The 14302-nt window shown below is 44.9% G+C and overlaps 1 protein-coding gene across 1 annotated transcript; it reads left to right on the top strand.

Moving 5' to 3' along the window:
* Nucleotides 1–2188: 2188 nt before the first annotated feature.
* On the top strand, nucleotides 2189–6847 carry LOC133969880 (putative nuclease HARBI1). Its single transcript, XM_062406589.1, has 5 exons — nucleotides 2189–2633; nucleotides 2735–2847; nucleotides 2941–3052; nucleotides 3127–3464; nucleotides 6734–6847. Exons 1-5 carry the CDS (start codon nucleotides 2189–2191, stop codon nucleotides 6845–6847), a joined length of 1122 nt encoding a protein of 373 aa, XP_062262573.1.
* The last annotated feature ends 7455 nt before the right edge of the window (nucleotides 6848–14302 follow it).

Below are 14302 nucleotides of genomic sequence, written 5' to 3'. Positions count from 1 at the left end.
ATCCGATTTTTCTGCTTTTGTGTCTGATGGTCAAGTGTCTTTGGTAGGCAGTAGTGTAAAGGTGCCAGTGAAAATCCTGAGAGATACTGGAGTTTTCAATTCATATATTCTGAGCTCTGTGCTGCCATTTTCTCAGCACACTGACACTGGAGATTGCATTCTGATGCAGGGGATGGGTTTGACTGTCTTCTCTGTTCCTCAGCATAAACTGACACTAGTCTCAAGTCTGGTGCAAGGTGATGTGATCATGGGAGTGCGTCCTTCTTTGCCTATGGGAGGAGTACAGGTCATCTTAGGAAATGACCTGGCTGCAGTTGAGTATGGCATGATGTGCCAGTGGACACTCTCTCTTCCCTGGTAGGGAATTCTGAGTCCCCCAAAACCCCTTCGGTGGTACTTCCCACCTGTGCAGTGACACGCGCCACGAGCCTTGCCAATGGGGATTCCTGTTCTGAACATTCCGATAAGAAAAGAAAGTCTGTATCTTTTGTGCCTGGTTTCCCCTTGTCTGTGTCTTGCAGTGACCATGTTAAAGAGCAAAAAGATGACCAAACACTTCAGGCTCTGTACAAGCAGCTTCTTCCGGATGATGAGGTGGAGAGTGCAGCCCGTGGTTATTTCTCCAAGACGGCCTGTTACAGAGGAAATGGGTCTGGAGGAGTTAACATTACTATAGCTAATTGTATTTAATTAGGTATTTGGTACTTTTCGTAACATTTTGGGGATCCAAGGGAGGACCCCATCTTAAGGGAGGGGGTGTGACCCCTTCCACCCTCATCTGGACACTAAGTGTCCCTGTTCTTCCGTTCCCAGAGCTACAGGTGGAGTGGGCGTCAGCGTGAATCAGAGCATACCTCGGCCAGGTGTGCTCTGCTCTTTAAAACGCCTAGGAGATTTGTCTTGCGCTCTCTCTTTCGCACTGCCTATGGGACGAGGTGGGCTCTCCCGGACGCTACCAATCCTTTTCTGTTTTGTCTTTGTAAACTTTGGTTGTTGTTTGTAGTTTGTTCTGTTAAAAATATTCTAAAAAGCCACAGTTCATCCGTGTCGTCTCCCTCCTTGCCACAGTCATGAGCCAGGCTGTGACACATGTCATTCATGTAGACCAGACCTATTGTGTGCCCAGGAGGCTCATATCTGATAACATTACTCTAGGTCATCTGTAAAAACTAACTGTGAAAAAGGGTTAGCAGTAGAAACTGAGCTGAGCAGAGAGCTTGTGTTATATCGGGGCAATTATCTTGGGGATGAAACTTTCATGAGTAAAAATTGGGACAATGTATTAGAGAAGGTAGAAGGATGTCTTACAAAATGGAAGTGGCTTCACCCACACATGTCTTTTAAAGGCCGCACCCTCATCATTAACAACCTGGTGTCCCCCATGCTATGGCACCTAATGGCATGTGTGGACCCCAAAGCATGTCTGCTGGCCAGAATAGAGGCTGTGATGGTGGATTTCTTCTGGTACCGTCTGCACTGAATCCCACAAGAGTGTCCTCTTTCTGCCTAAGGAGGAGTGGGGACATGGACTTGTCCACTTGGCGATCAGGGGGGCAGCCTTCAGGCTCCAGTTTGTCCAAGACTCCTGACTGGACCTGGTCTGGAGACCCATAGCCTGTGCCATACTAGAGCGGTGAGGTGTGCTGGGCCTTGCCGAGCCGTTTTTACAAAATTGTTGGTAACCTCCGTTAAAGAAAGAAAAACTGACAAAGTAATACAAAAAAAGAACTCGTGAAAAAATGGCCTGGACAAAAATGATGGTACCCTTAACTTAATATTTTGTTGCACAACCTTCTGAGGCAATCACTGCAATCAAGCGATTTCTGTAACTCTCAATGAGACTTCTGCACCTGTCAACCGGTATTTTGGCCCATTCCTCGTAACCCACTGCTCCAGCTGTCTCTGGTTGGAAGGGTGTCTTCTCCAGAATGCATGTTTACGTTACTTCCACAGATGTTCAATAGGATTTAGATCTGAGGCCTGTTTCATGTAGCTGGTTTTGAGGCAACCCCGAGTTTGTTCGCTGTGAGTTAGTGGAAACTCTGGGTTTTCCGTTTCAGGTAGCAGGTTCAGCGCAACCGAGAGTTAGTTGCTGCTGCAACATAAGCCGTGGACCTAACCTGCTCGGGAGTCGGTTAGACCTACTCTGAGGCTGAAGGCAGCTCTCCGACAGAAGGAAGTGTTAGAAATGGCATGTCCTTTTCTACGAGAGCCCGTGGACGTAGAGGCTGCGATCCTCAGAAGGAATCTCTGTGAGGAACGATTATTAAGACCCCGGTTGGATATACTTTCTTTTCCTGATAATTTTCTTCACGAGCGCTATCGTTTTTCAGCGCAATCTATCATTTATTTAGACCACCTTCTCAGCCCCCATTTTAACTGTCAAACGCACCGGGGGCATGCTTTAAGTTCAATACAAATTATTTGTGTGGCACTCACAAATAATTGTGGTTTTTTTGCAAACGGCAGCTTTCTTTACAACGTCGGTGACGCCGAGCACATTTCAAAGGCAACCGTGTGTCAGTCTGTCAGAAATGTGACTTTGGCACTGAAACGTTTTCTTTACACGTTTGTGATGTTTCCAAGTCACCGACCTATACGAACAATCAAGGAAGAGTTCTACAGAATTGCAGGTAACAGTAGCAACAATGTAGCCTATTTGTTTCTTGGAACGTTTTAATGTAATAAATAATGTGCACAATTTAATTAAATTAATTAATTTGTAATGTTCTAGATTTTTCGGGTCTCATCGGGTGCATCGATGGAACTCATATTCCTATTAAAGCTCCTTCAGTGAATGAAGGAGACTATGTTAATAGGAAGTCCTTCCACAGCATCAATGTGCAGGTACAGGTGAAGGCCTAGACCTTCAGCATTTTAAATTAAAGATACTTAACAAAACAGCCTCTGTATCTAATTATACTCCTCTGCAATTTGAAGGTTGTATGTGATGCCAGAAATATCATCACCCAAGTGGAGGCAAAGTGGCCGGGGTCTGTGCATGACGCACGCATATTTCGGGAGTCTAATCTGAGCACTCGCTTTGCCCGTGGTGAGTTAAGCCTATATTTGAAGGATTTAGAATCCATATTTGTTCAGATGATTAATATTTCACCTGTATCGTAGGAGAGTTCGACGGTCATGTTTTAGGTGACAGAGTGTACCCCTGCCAGCCTTGCCTTCTGACCCCGTATGCCGATCCCGTGCCAGGACCACAGCAGCACTACAACTTGGCGCATATGAGGACGAGAGCCAGGGTCGAAAACACGTTCGGGATCCTGAAGGCAAGATTCCAGTGCCTCCAAATGCTGCGAGTCACACCAGAAAGGGCATGTGACATAATAATTGCATGTGTGGTTCTACACAACATCGCGATTTTGAGAGGGGAAAATTGCCCACCTGCAGTTGCAGATGAGCAGCACATAAACCCAAACCATGCCATGGATCCACAGGACGGAAGGGTGGTTAGAGAAAGACTCTGCCAAAATCATTTTGTTTGAGTTTTCTATGTAGTTAAATGTATTTTATTATTTCCGAAATGTTTTCTTTGGCATTCTTTCGCCTTCCTGTATGATAGTAAACTCGTGTGACAGACCCAGCCTCTGGTAGGGGGTGACACCGTTCAACAAAATAACTTGTCCCACCACAGCCCGTGTTCTAATAAAGACAATCTACTTTTTATGAGGATTTCTTTATTTCCTGAAAGCACAAAAAAAAAAAAGGTCATTCATATTGGGTATGTTTTTGGAGCAGGAAACAGTATCCCAGTTTGTACCTCACCCACCTTTAACTTATGTTCCAAAATTTGGATCTCCAAAGCATCCTTTTGCATCTTTTGCCTAATGTGGTCCATTTCCAAGTCTGCTTTGTTTATTTGTTTTCCCAGATAGATTTTATAGAGCTCTTTGACTGGAAGCTATAGGAATGCAAAAGATGACATTGGATTTCACAGTGCCAAGTACAGCGTTTCATTATAATTCCAGGGAGAATCTTACAGAGGTAAGCTGTGAAGTAGAGCTAGAAGTGGATGGCCTCTCATTGAATTCGATTTCATCCTGTTTATGAGAAAGAAGATGTCAGTTTAAAATTGTACAACGCTATCATCAACTTTTAGATGTTATTTTTAAAAGGTGTTAACCTCATAGGCCTTTCCTCTTCCCTTTCAAATGCTGCAGACAATGTTTCTCCATCATCTTCCTGTAATGACATTAACAGTTGTGTTCAGCAATTATCAAGACATTATTAATAATCTGTGGAAGGTGAAGAATTGTTACAATTGCATGGAGGTTGGTGAGGGCATCTGGTTCCAGTAGGGCGATGACGCCATCAGTAACTGGAAGAAGATGATAAGACAGTGAAATTATTACTTGAGCCAGAATATTGCCCCATCTTATTTGCAACACGCTGGGTTGCATGTACATATTTAATTATTTTGAATAACCAACCTCTGATAAAGGCACTTCTATCCTGGGGGGTGGGGGGATCAGAGGAGCTCCCTCCAGGGATGCCCTCAGCCACAGGACGCATACTCTGTTGGCTGAGGGCCATCTCCTCAGCCTCTGTGAGGGCTGCAGGTGGTGGACCCCCTCCAGTCTTCCGGGTTAGGCCTCTGCTTTTTTTCGATTTGCTAACATGGAGGAAAATGTTACCCTAATATTCAGTAAGCGCTATTTTGAAGACACATATATATGTATATACACATACATACATATAATGCATTTTGCCTAGGAGTAGCCTTCTAATATATCTAAATCCTATTAAATATTGGCAGTGTTGGGGGTGCTGAGAAATGTACTACTTACATTTACTGCTTAAATATAGACCCATCACATGTTGAATATAGCTGTTAAATTAGGTAGAGCAGGCAAAACAGCACAATTGATTCGATTTAAATTAAACATTAGTTAACCTGTTTGAACTATATTTTTGTACTTCATTTTCATTTGCTGCCAAGTCCTCTTGGGGCAACTCGGGTTGTTCCTGTGTAAATTGACACACACACACACACACACAATTTACATATTGAATAAGTGGAAGATATTAAACTTTCCTCTTATTTTATTTTACTATTTTATTTTACTCACGCATTGACTTGTTCGGCTATTTCCTGCCAAGCTCTCTCTCGCGCTCTCGCTGCCGCGGCGGTATTACTTTTTTTTGTGAAAATGGGTACCTGCTCGGCATATGCGTGCATTAATATTTCCAATTCCTTGGGTGAAAAGTAACTGGATCTACGTTATTGGTCCATGTAGGATCATGTTATCAGAGATCCATTGATGATGGCTCTTTATAGTCAACAGGCACGCCCCCAACCCAGCGTGAACACACTCAGAGTTGATTAAGCCAACGCTGATCACCTGTTCTGAAACCGAAAACCCAGAGTTGCTTTTCAACCCTGAACTCTGAGTCAACCAACTCAGAGCGCAGGATTAAACTCAGAGTATGTTAAACCAGCTACCTGAAACAGGCCTCAGGGCTCATAGAAAACCACTTCAGAATAGTCAAATATTTTGATCTTAGCCAGTCTTGTTTTTTTTTTTAGCTGTGTGTTTTGGGTCATTATCCCGTTGGAGGACCCATGACCTGCGACTGAGACCAAGCTTTCTGGAACTGGGCAGCACATTTGACTCTAGAATGCCTTGATAGTCTTGAGATGTAATAGTACCCTGAACAGATTCAGGACACCCTGTGCCGGATGCAGCCCCAGAACATGACCGAGCCTCCACCATATTTCACAATAGCTACAGTGTTATTTTCTTTGTAGGCTTCATTCGTGCGTCTGTGAACATAGAGCTGATGTGACTTGCCAAAAAGCTCCAGTTTTGTCTCATCTGTCCAAAGGACATTCTCCCAGAATCTTAGTAGCTTGTCAATATGCATTTTGGCAAATTCCACTCTCGCTTTTTTTTATGATTTGCTTTCAACATTGGTGTCCTCCTCAGTTGTCTTCAATGAAGTCCACTTTGGCTAAAGCAGCGTCCGATGGTGCGATCTGACACTGATGGACGTTGACCTTGGAGTTCACCTCTAATCTCTTTGGAAGTTGTTCTGGGCTCTTTGGTTACCATTCGTATTATCAGTCTCTTCAATTTGTCATCAATTTTCCTCCTGCGGCCACGTCCAGGGAGGTTTGCTACAGTCCTGTGGACCTAAAACTTCTGAATAATATGTGAAACTGTAGTCACAGGAACATCATATATAATTTTCTTTCTAATCTCCTGAGACAACTCTCTCCTTAGCTTTTTGAGGTCCATGTTCAGCGTGGTACACACCATGATACCAAACAGCACAGTGACTACTTTTCACCCTTTAAATTGGCAGACTGACTGATTACAAGATTGAAGACACCTGCGATGCCAATTAGAGGACACACCTTAGTTTGTTAAGTCCCTGTGGTCAAATTATTTTCAATCTTTTCTAAGGGTACCATCATTTTTGTCCAGGCAATTTTCATTATTTTGATTCTCCTGAACCACAATTCAAAAGCAATGTCTGATTTTCATTAGTAAATCTTCAGGATTTTTTTATTTATTATTACATTTGTCGATTTCAACTTATTTCAGTAACCATTGTGAGTTTTTTTTCTTTAACGGAAGGGTAACAATTTCTCCACGTATGTAAATGGCTGTTAGTTAGACAACCTTCCAGGTTTTTACAAATTACTGCTCAAATTGTGGGGAATATTCCATAAGGAGAGACTTCAGAACTGTGACTCTGCTCTGGCTCCTCAAAGAGCCAGTGGTTCATGGGACTCGGCTCCGGTGTGATGCAAAACCAGGCCTACCTCAGAAACTGTGCCAGGCCAAAGTATGGCCCTCACCTGGACAATGCTGCAGATCTGGCCTAACGTTTGGGGATCAGGTCAGTCAGGGTGGTCAGCCGCCTGCTGAGAGGCTGGAAACAGCAGCTGACACACCCTGAACTTCTGTTGATCACTGCTCACTGTGATGGACTCATTCAGCCTGACACCAGTAATCCTCTTCTTAATGTAAAATGTTTTCCTGTCTTTAAATGTGAAGGTTTTTTGTTACAGTTAAAACCTGCCTCTTGTAACACACTGAGCACCATGACGGGTAAAACAATGTACTATATATTAGTTAAATTTATGAACTTGAACAGACTGGAAGACTGGGGTGACTCTCCATGGAGGGCTCATCTGGCCCTGACAGAGGCAAGTGGAGAGCAATTAACAAACCACTGCTGACAAAGGTCAACAGAGGGAGACAGTTTTTCATTGTTTTCTTGAGTGTTGTCGGCTCTCCTCATTGTATCTGTTTCACTTGTTTGCTTTGTTTCTCAAATAGAAAAGAAAAGTACAACAGTACAAAGAAAATTAAATGTCAACTAAGAGTGGAAATGGGTCAAGCAAAGATGGCAATTTGTCTTGACAGGAGAAACAAGCTTGAAAACTCATTCGACGTAGACGCAATGTAAACACCTAAACCTTGTGTTTAAACTCAGGGTGGATGAGTTGACAATGTGATTTTTTTTTTACATCAAATAACACAAAGTGCTTCAGCTGTGGGAAGGAAGGAAAACAGTCCGCCAGGGGGGTTGATGTGGAAAAAAGAGGGTCTCAAGTACCTGGGCGTATATATTGGTAACAAGACCATAGTTCTTAAGAACTGGGAGGGTGTGGCTGAAAACATACAAGGGAGACTCATCAAATGGAAATGGTTGAAGCCACAATTATCGTACTGAGGCAGAGCATTAATAATGAATAACCTGTAGCTTATACTTGGGACAGTTTACACTGGGTGCCCCAGTGTGTATTTTTTTTTGCCAAAGGAGGGAGGGGGGGGGGGGCAAGGTCTGGTACACATACAAAGTATAACTTTTAGATTACAGAAATATCTTGCAGGTCTACAGGATGTTGTTTGGAGACAAGAGACAAACAGCATACTGAGGGAGACAACTGGTCCGGGCTTAGACATGGCACTGTTGTTAATGGATTTTAAGCTTCTAAAACTGTATGGATTATCTCAATCAGTCACTTTTTAAGACATGGAACCTGCAAACTCTCTGCACTGGCTATTAGAAGAGCCGCTAATCAGTGCACATTTTACTTCTGGGGTATCATACTACTGGACTACTTGGATTCAGGCAAAGTATATTCTTTAATAAGCATCTCTGCTAAATTACTATCTGCTTACTTAGGTTAACTAGATTAATAGTTTGAACTGTTATCCCAACCGTCCCACACATACCAAACACCTTGTCACAGGGGGCCTGTGGAACTGCCAGTCAGCTACCCGCAAGGCAGACTTCATCTCTGGCTTTGCTACACAGCAATCGCTTGAGTTCCTTGCTCTCACTGAGACCTGGAGCACACCAGACAACATATCCACCCCAGCTGCTCTCTTCTGCCTTCTCTTTAGCCCACACAACCAGACCCACTGGAGTTTTTCTCTCTACTCGCTTCCACTTTTTATAAGCCTGACGTTGTCAGACTCACAATTCTAGTCAGAATGTGAGTCTGAGACCTCTCCATTGGGCTGTGATTATGGGGCATGTTTGAACTGACCAGGAAATAAAATTCCTCTTCGCTCAATTGGATAGACCTACAACCAATCAGAGCAACGTAGTATGTGACGTATGTTAAGCAACGCATTTTGAGTTATTTACTAACGCCGGATTCACACCAGACGCTGAAGCGATGCCGAAGCGATGCCGAAGCGACGCTGCAGCGCCAAGCCTTAAATAACAGCTGGCTCCACTCCACTCCCATGTTCAACCTTTGTGCTGGTCACACCGGAGGCTGAAACGCAGCGCTGCGCCAAGGCTGCCTCGCGCCGTGCAGCGATTCGGCGTCGAGTCTATTTTTTGCGCTTGACGCGAGTGTATCACACCAGAAAACACAGTGAAAAACGATTTTAAACAATATTGATGACATATTTTATATGATATAAATGATCAAATATGCATCCCATACTTTGAAGTCCCCTTCTGTTGTCCTGGAGTTTTAATTTGACCAATGACATTATTAAATGTTCCCCTCTGCCCGGCCACTACAGCCACACAAGCAGTGATACAGATAAAAAGAGAGAGAGGGGGGGGGGGGACTACGTATTCTCCACATAGGCTTGAGTGGAGAATACGTAATTTACCCCTGACATCCGACATTTAACGGAGCAAACAGCGAAGTTCTTCAACATGGATGACATTAAATTAATAATTGAAGTGGAGAAGTACAGTGAGTTGTATGATCCTCGGAACATGTTGTATAAAGACAACTCCAAGAAAGACAAATGTTGGGATTCTGTTGCTTAATGTTGGAGCAACAAGTAAGTATAGGCTTTTAATCTACTGGATCAACGGGTGATATTATTACTGCTGCCCTGCGGTTCAGCGGCGCTTCAGTGTCCGGTGTGAACAGCCAAGCGCTGGCGCGATAGGGATTAGCGCGGTGCTTTGGCGTCGCCTCCACGTTCTCTGTTCCTCTTTCAAAATGAATGCACTGTCGATGTCTTCTAAAACAGACTGAATGGCAGCATCTACACATCTCAGCTCTCCAGCGGCAGGCACGTTTGTTGAAAACGAATTCAACCCAAGGGCACTTTGATGACGTGGTTGATTACGTTACCGTTGATCATCTGTCCATCGTATAAAGCCCGCCCTGACAATCTGATTGGCCCGGTCGGGCATAATTTCTCCCCAACGGAGCGACTCCAGACCGAACTTCCCGACCTCAAATCGGGAAGCTACTCACAAAGCCGGTAACCATCTTGACTATATTTTCACCAGAAACTGTTCAACATCTTACCTCACTGTAACCCCACTTCATGTCTCTGACCACTTCTTTATCTCTTACTATCTCAAACTGACAACCCTACTACATCCACACAGTCTGTACCTGTCCGTCGCAACATTCGTTCCCTCTCTCCTGTCGGTCTAGCCGCCTCTGTTTTATCAGCCCTGCCTTCCACTGACTCTCTCACTAATGCATCCTAACTCTGCCACAGACACTCCTTTCTACTCTGTCCTCCTCTCGACTCTCTGTCCTTAAGTCACGACAGGTCTGCAAGTCTTCCCCAGCTCCGTGGTTGTCTGACTTGGTGCGTGCCGACGGAGCCACTATGCGAGCATCGGAAAGGAAATGGCGGAAATCTAAACACCTGGACGACCTGCTCGCTTATGTCTCTTCTCTCCTCTTTTTCTGCCTCTATTTCCACAGCCAAAAGTCCTTTTTGCAATTCAATCCTCATTTTTTAACCCCAAAAAACTCTTCTCAATCTTTTCCAACCTCCTTGATCCCCCCAGCCCCCCTTCTCCTTACTCCCTTCTACCAAGCCACTTTGTCAACTACTTTACAAAAAAGTTAGATGACATATGCTCTTCATTTTCGAATCCTCCTTCTATAACTACACTTCCATCAACTTCATCTCCTTCACTTTCCTCTTTCACCCCCGTCTCCCAATCAAGTACTGACCTTGGTAACCTCCGCCCACCCAACCACGCTGTCTCTGAGCAACTTCAGACTGCTAGAGCAGCCTCTCTCTCCTCTGTCCTCATCCTTCTAGACCTCTCTGCTGCATTTGACACAGTGAACCACCAGATCCTTATTTCCTCCCTTCAGGACCTGGCTGTCTCAGGCTCTGCTCTCTCTCTGCTCTCTTCCTACCTCAATGAACGGACTTATCGGGTAACTTGGAGAGGATCTGTGTCTGAACCTTGTCCTCTCACTACTGGGGTCCCTCAAGGTTCTGTCCTGGGTCCTCTCCTCTTCTCTTTGTACACCAACTCTCTCGGCTCTGTCATTCACTCACATGGCTTTTCGTACCATAGCTATGCTGATGACACCCAGCTAATTCTGTCTTTTCCCGGATGTGAAACACAGGTAGCGGCACAAATCTCTGCCTGTCTGACTTACATGACTGACAAGTCAACATAATTCAGGCACGAGGGCTTTACCACAGAGAATTTCAGGCGTTCCTCTCTGATGTTGATGCTGAATACTGGGACCTACTCTACCTTTCTGAAGTGCGCTGGCTCAGTCGCGGCTCCGTGCTGCAGCGGTTTTATTCCCTAAGATCAAATAGACAAGTTTTTGAAAGGGCAGACCACTCCATGAGATCAGTGACCCTTTATGGTTACAACTGTGCAACTTCAATGTAGCGCACTTCCCCACGCTGACCGAAATCAAATGCGAATTTCCAAATGCCAAGCTCTCTGCTAAGATGGGAGAATATGTGTATGTGATCACATCTCTCATGACAGAATTCAGTCAGCACTTCCAAGATTTGTCTGTCATTGAGAAGAAAAATCACACTGTTTGCGCCTCAGTTTTCAATGGATGCAGAAGCAGTGGAGGAGAGTCTGCAATTAGAACTGATCGAAAATCAGTGTGATGATTTTCTGAAGAATCAGCATCAGCTTCTCTCCCTACCTGACTTCTACCGGAGCTTGGAAAAGGCTAAGTTTCCTCTGATGAGACGCCATGCCAAACAAATGATGAGTCTGTTCGGCTCAACATACATCTGTGAGCAAACATTCTCTCTGTTAACGCTAAACAAAAGCAGACTGAGAAGCAGTAGGACCGACAGCCATCTCCGTGACGTCCTTCGCATCTCAACCACCAAACTTACTCCTGACCTGCCAGCTATCCTTCGGGCCAAAGCGCAGTATCACTGCTCCCACTGAGTGCAACATTCTTCCCATAACAGGTGAGTTAAAAATATACACAGTTTTCATTTGTTAATAAGCCCAATTACTTAATAAATTCAGTCAATTAAAGTTGGATGAACATTTTTTAACAAACTTTAGTTGATGTGTTAACAAGCCCAATCATTTATTTGTGTAATAAGCTTGAAATATCCACATCCCCTATTTCTCTTATTGTCTCCCTTCATACAGTACATTACATTACATTTCATTTAGCTGACGCTTTTATCCAAAGCGACTTACAATAAGTGCATTCAAACCCGAGGGTACATACCAAGGACGACAAGAATCAAGAAAGTCCAGTACAATGGAGGGGGAGAACCAATCTGGGCTGTCACTGAGAGAATGACCTGAAAACCTTTTTGTAAAAAATAAAAATTAAATGTACTAATGGAGAGCTATGATGGAGGCTTTTTTTCTTCAACATGTTCAATTATCAAATGTCATTTACCTGCATTTGATTGGTTTTGCCCATATTAGTGCATTCGAAGTGAGGCAGTATAGGTCACATCTAGTGAGTGGCCCAGTCCTTCGTATATTTTTCTGTATGTACGATGACCTCCAACCATGATCACTTTTCATGATCCACCACCATGGTAATAATCCTGATCGAGACTCAGTGAACAAAGACTTTTTTCACAATTGCATTATGAGTAGCATACACAGCATCGACAACTTTGTGCATCTGTGTGGTGTTTTGGTGCCAAGCACAGTGCCCAGGTGGAGGAGAGGCACAAAATAAGTTGTTGGTATTTCAGTTCAAAGTGTGTCTTGGACTTTGTGCTGAGCAAAAAAAGTTGAATTCCTCAACATTAGAAAAGTTAAAGTTTTTGTATTTAGAGCAGGATTGTTACGTCCCTAAGACGTCTAGGGTATGAGGGACAAACAATTAGAAAATAAAACGGGCCAAAAACAAGAAACAATAGATTGCGTTTTAAATGAAACATGTATTTATTAAACAACTATTGAGTGAACACAAAACGCCCTTCCCAAAACAGAAGGGGGAAAAGAACCACAGAAGAACCTCTAACAAGGAACAAAGTCCATGACTTTAAAGGAACTTCATTAACAACTCCACACAGCACGGGCACACAGCACGTCCACACGCGACTTCTCCAAACTGCTGTTTGGCCAACTGGCGACAGCTGACGCTCTGCTCAGGGTCTTTTTGGCCACACCCTGATGCCAGAGTGGCCTCAGCTGGGCCAGTGGAGGTGCTTCCAGAGCACCCACCTGGAAGAGATGAGAGAGAGAGACAAAAAACAAAACACGGCACGTAACAAAGATTCTTTCAGTAAATCAATTTGTATTTATATCTGAATACTATTTTGATAGATAGATGCACAAAAAAGTAAAATACACAAATATAATAATGAAAGGTTAAAATGAGTAAAGAAAAAGCACACTGCAGTGTGCCTTTGTAAAGGTAGGTGTTAACGAGAAAAGGGTTACCTGCAGTTGGAAGACGTTAGCTAGCTAGAAGGCCAGCTCTTGGGGCTATGAGCTTTCTAAAAAAGACTGTTGAGCAAATTTCTCCTTAGATTAGGCTACGAATAGGCCTGCTGCAAGTGCTGGAAGGTATTACTAAGGAAGGAGTGAGAACTCCTGGAACCGTCACCTTATCGTGGTGGAGAGGTTTGCGTGTCCCTATGAACCTGAGGGCTGTGTTGTCTGGAGCCTTGTGCTCCTGGTAGGGTCTCTCATGGCAGAGTGGTCTCAGGTGAGGGGCCAGACTAAGAATGGTTCAAACAACCTCAATGAATAACGGAAAAAGAGGAGATGTGACCCGGCCCGGAGGAAGCCCGGGGCCCCGTCTGGAGCTAGGCCCAGACGGAGGGCTCGATGGCGAGCACCTGGTGGACGGGTTTGCCACGGAGCCCGGTCGGGCATAGCCCGAACAAACTACGTGGCACCCCCCCTCTCTTCATCCCATGGGCCCACCACCTGTGGGAAGACCCGTTGGGGTCGGGTGCGCAGCCACATGGGTGGCAGCGAAGGTCAGGGGTCTCGACGGACCAGACCCTGGCAGCATAAGCTGGCTCTGGGGAAGTGGAACGTCACCTCGCTGTGGGGAAAGGAACCGGAGCTTGTGAGGGAGGTGGAGCGCTATCAGTTAGATCTGGTGGGGCTTACCTCCACGCACAGCCTCAGCTCTGGTACCGTACTCCTGGATAAGGGTTGGACTCTATTCTTCTCCGGAGTTGCCAAGGCGTGAGGCGCCGGGCGGGTGTGGGGATACTCATAAATCCCCGGCTGAGCGCCGCGGTGTTGGAGTTTACCCCGGTAGACGAGAGGGTCGCCTCCCTGCGCCTAAGGGTTGTAGGGGGGAAAACTCTGACTGTTGTTTGTGCGTATGCACCAAACAGCAGCTCAGAGTACTCAGCCTTCTTGGAGACCCTGAATGGAGTCCTGTATGGGGCTCCAGTAGGGGACTCCGTAGTTCTGCTGGGTGACTTTAACGCCCACGTGGGCAACGATGGAGACACCTGGAGAGGCGTGGTGGGGAGGAACGGCCTCCCTGATCTAAACCCGAGCGGTCGTTTGTTATTGGAATTCTGTGCTAGTCATGGATTATCCATAACAAACCATGTTCGAACATAAGGGTGCTCATAAGTGTACCTGGTACCAGAGTACCCTAGGC

Source organism: Platichthys flesus, chromosome 15 (genome assembly GCF_949316205.1).
Source record: "Platichthys flesus chromosome 15, fPlaFle2.1, whole genome shotgun sequence".
NCBI lineage: Eukaryota > Metazoa > Chordata > Actinopteri > Pleuronectiformes > Pleuronectidae > Platichthys > Platichthys flesus.
Note: the sequence above shows the minus strand (reverse complement) of the source record. Positions and strands in the feature narration are given on the sequence as shown.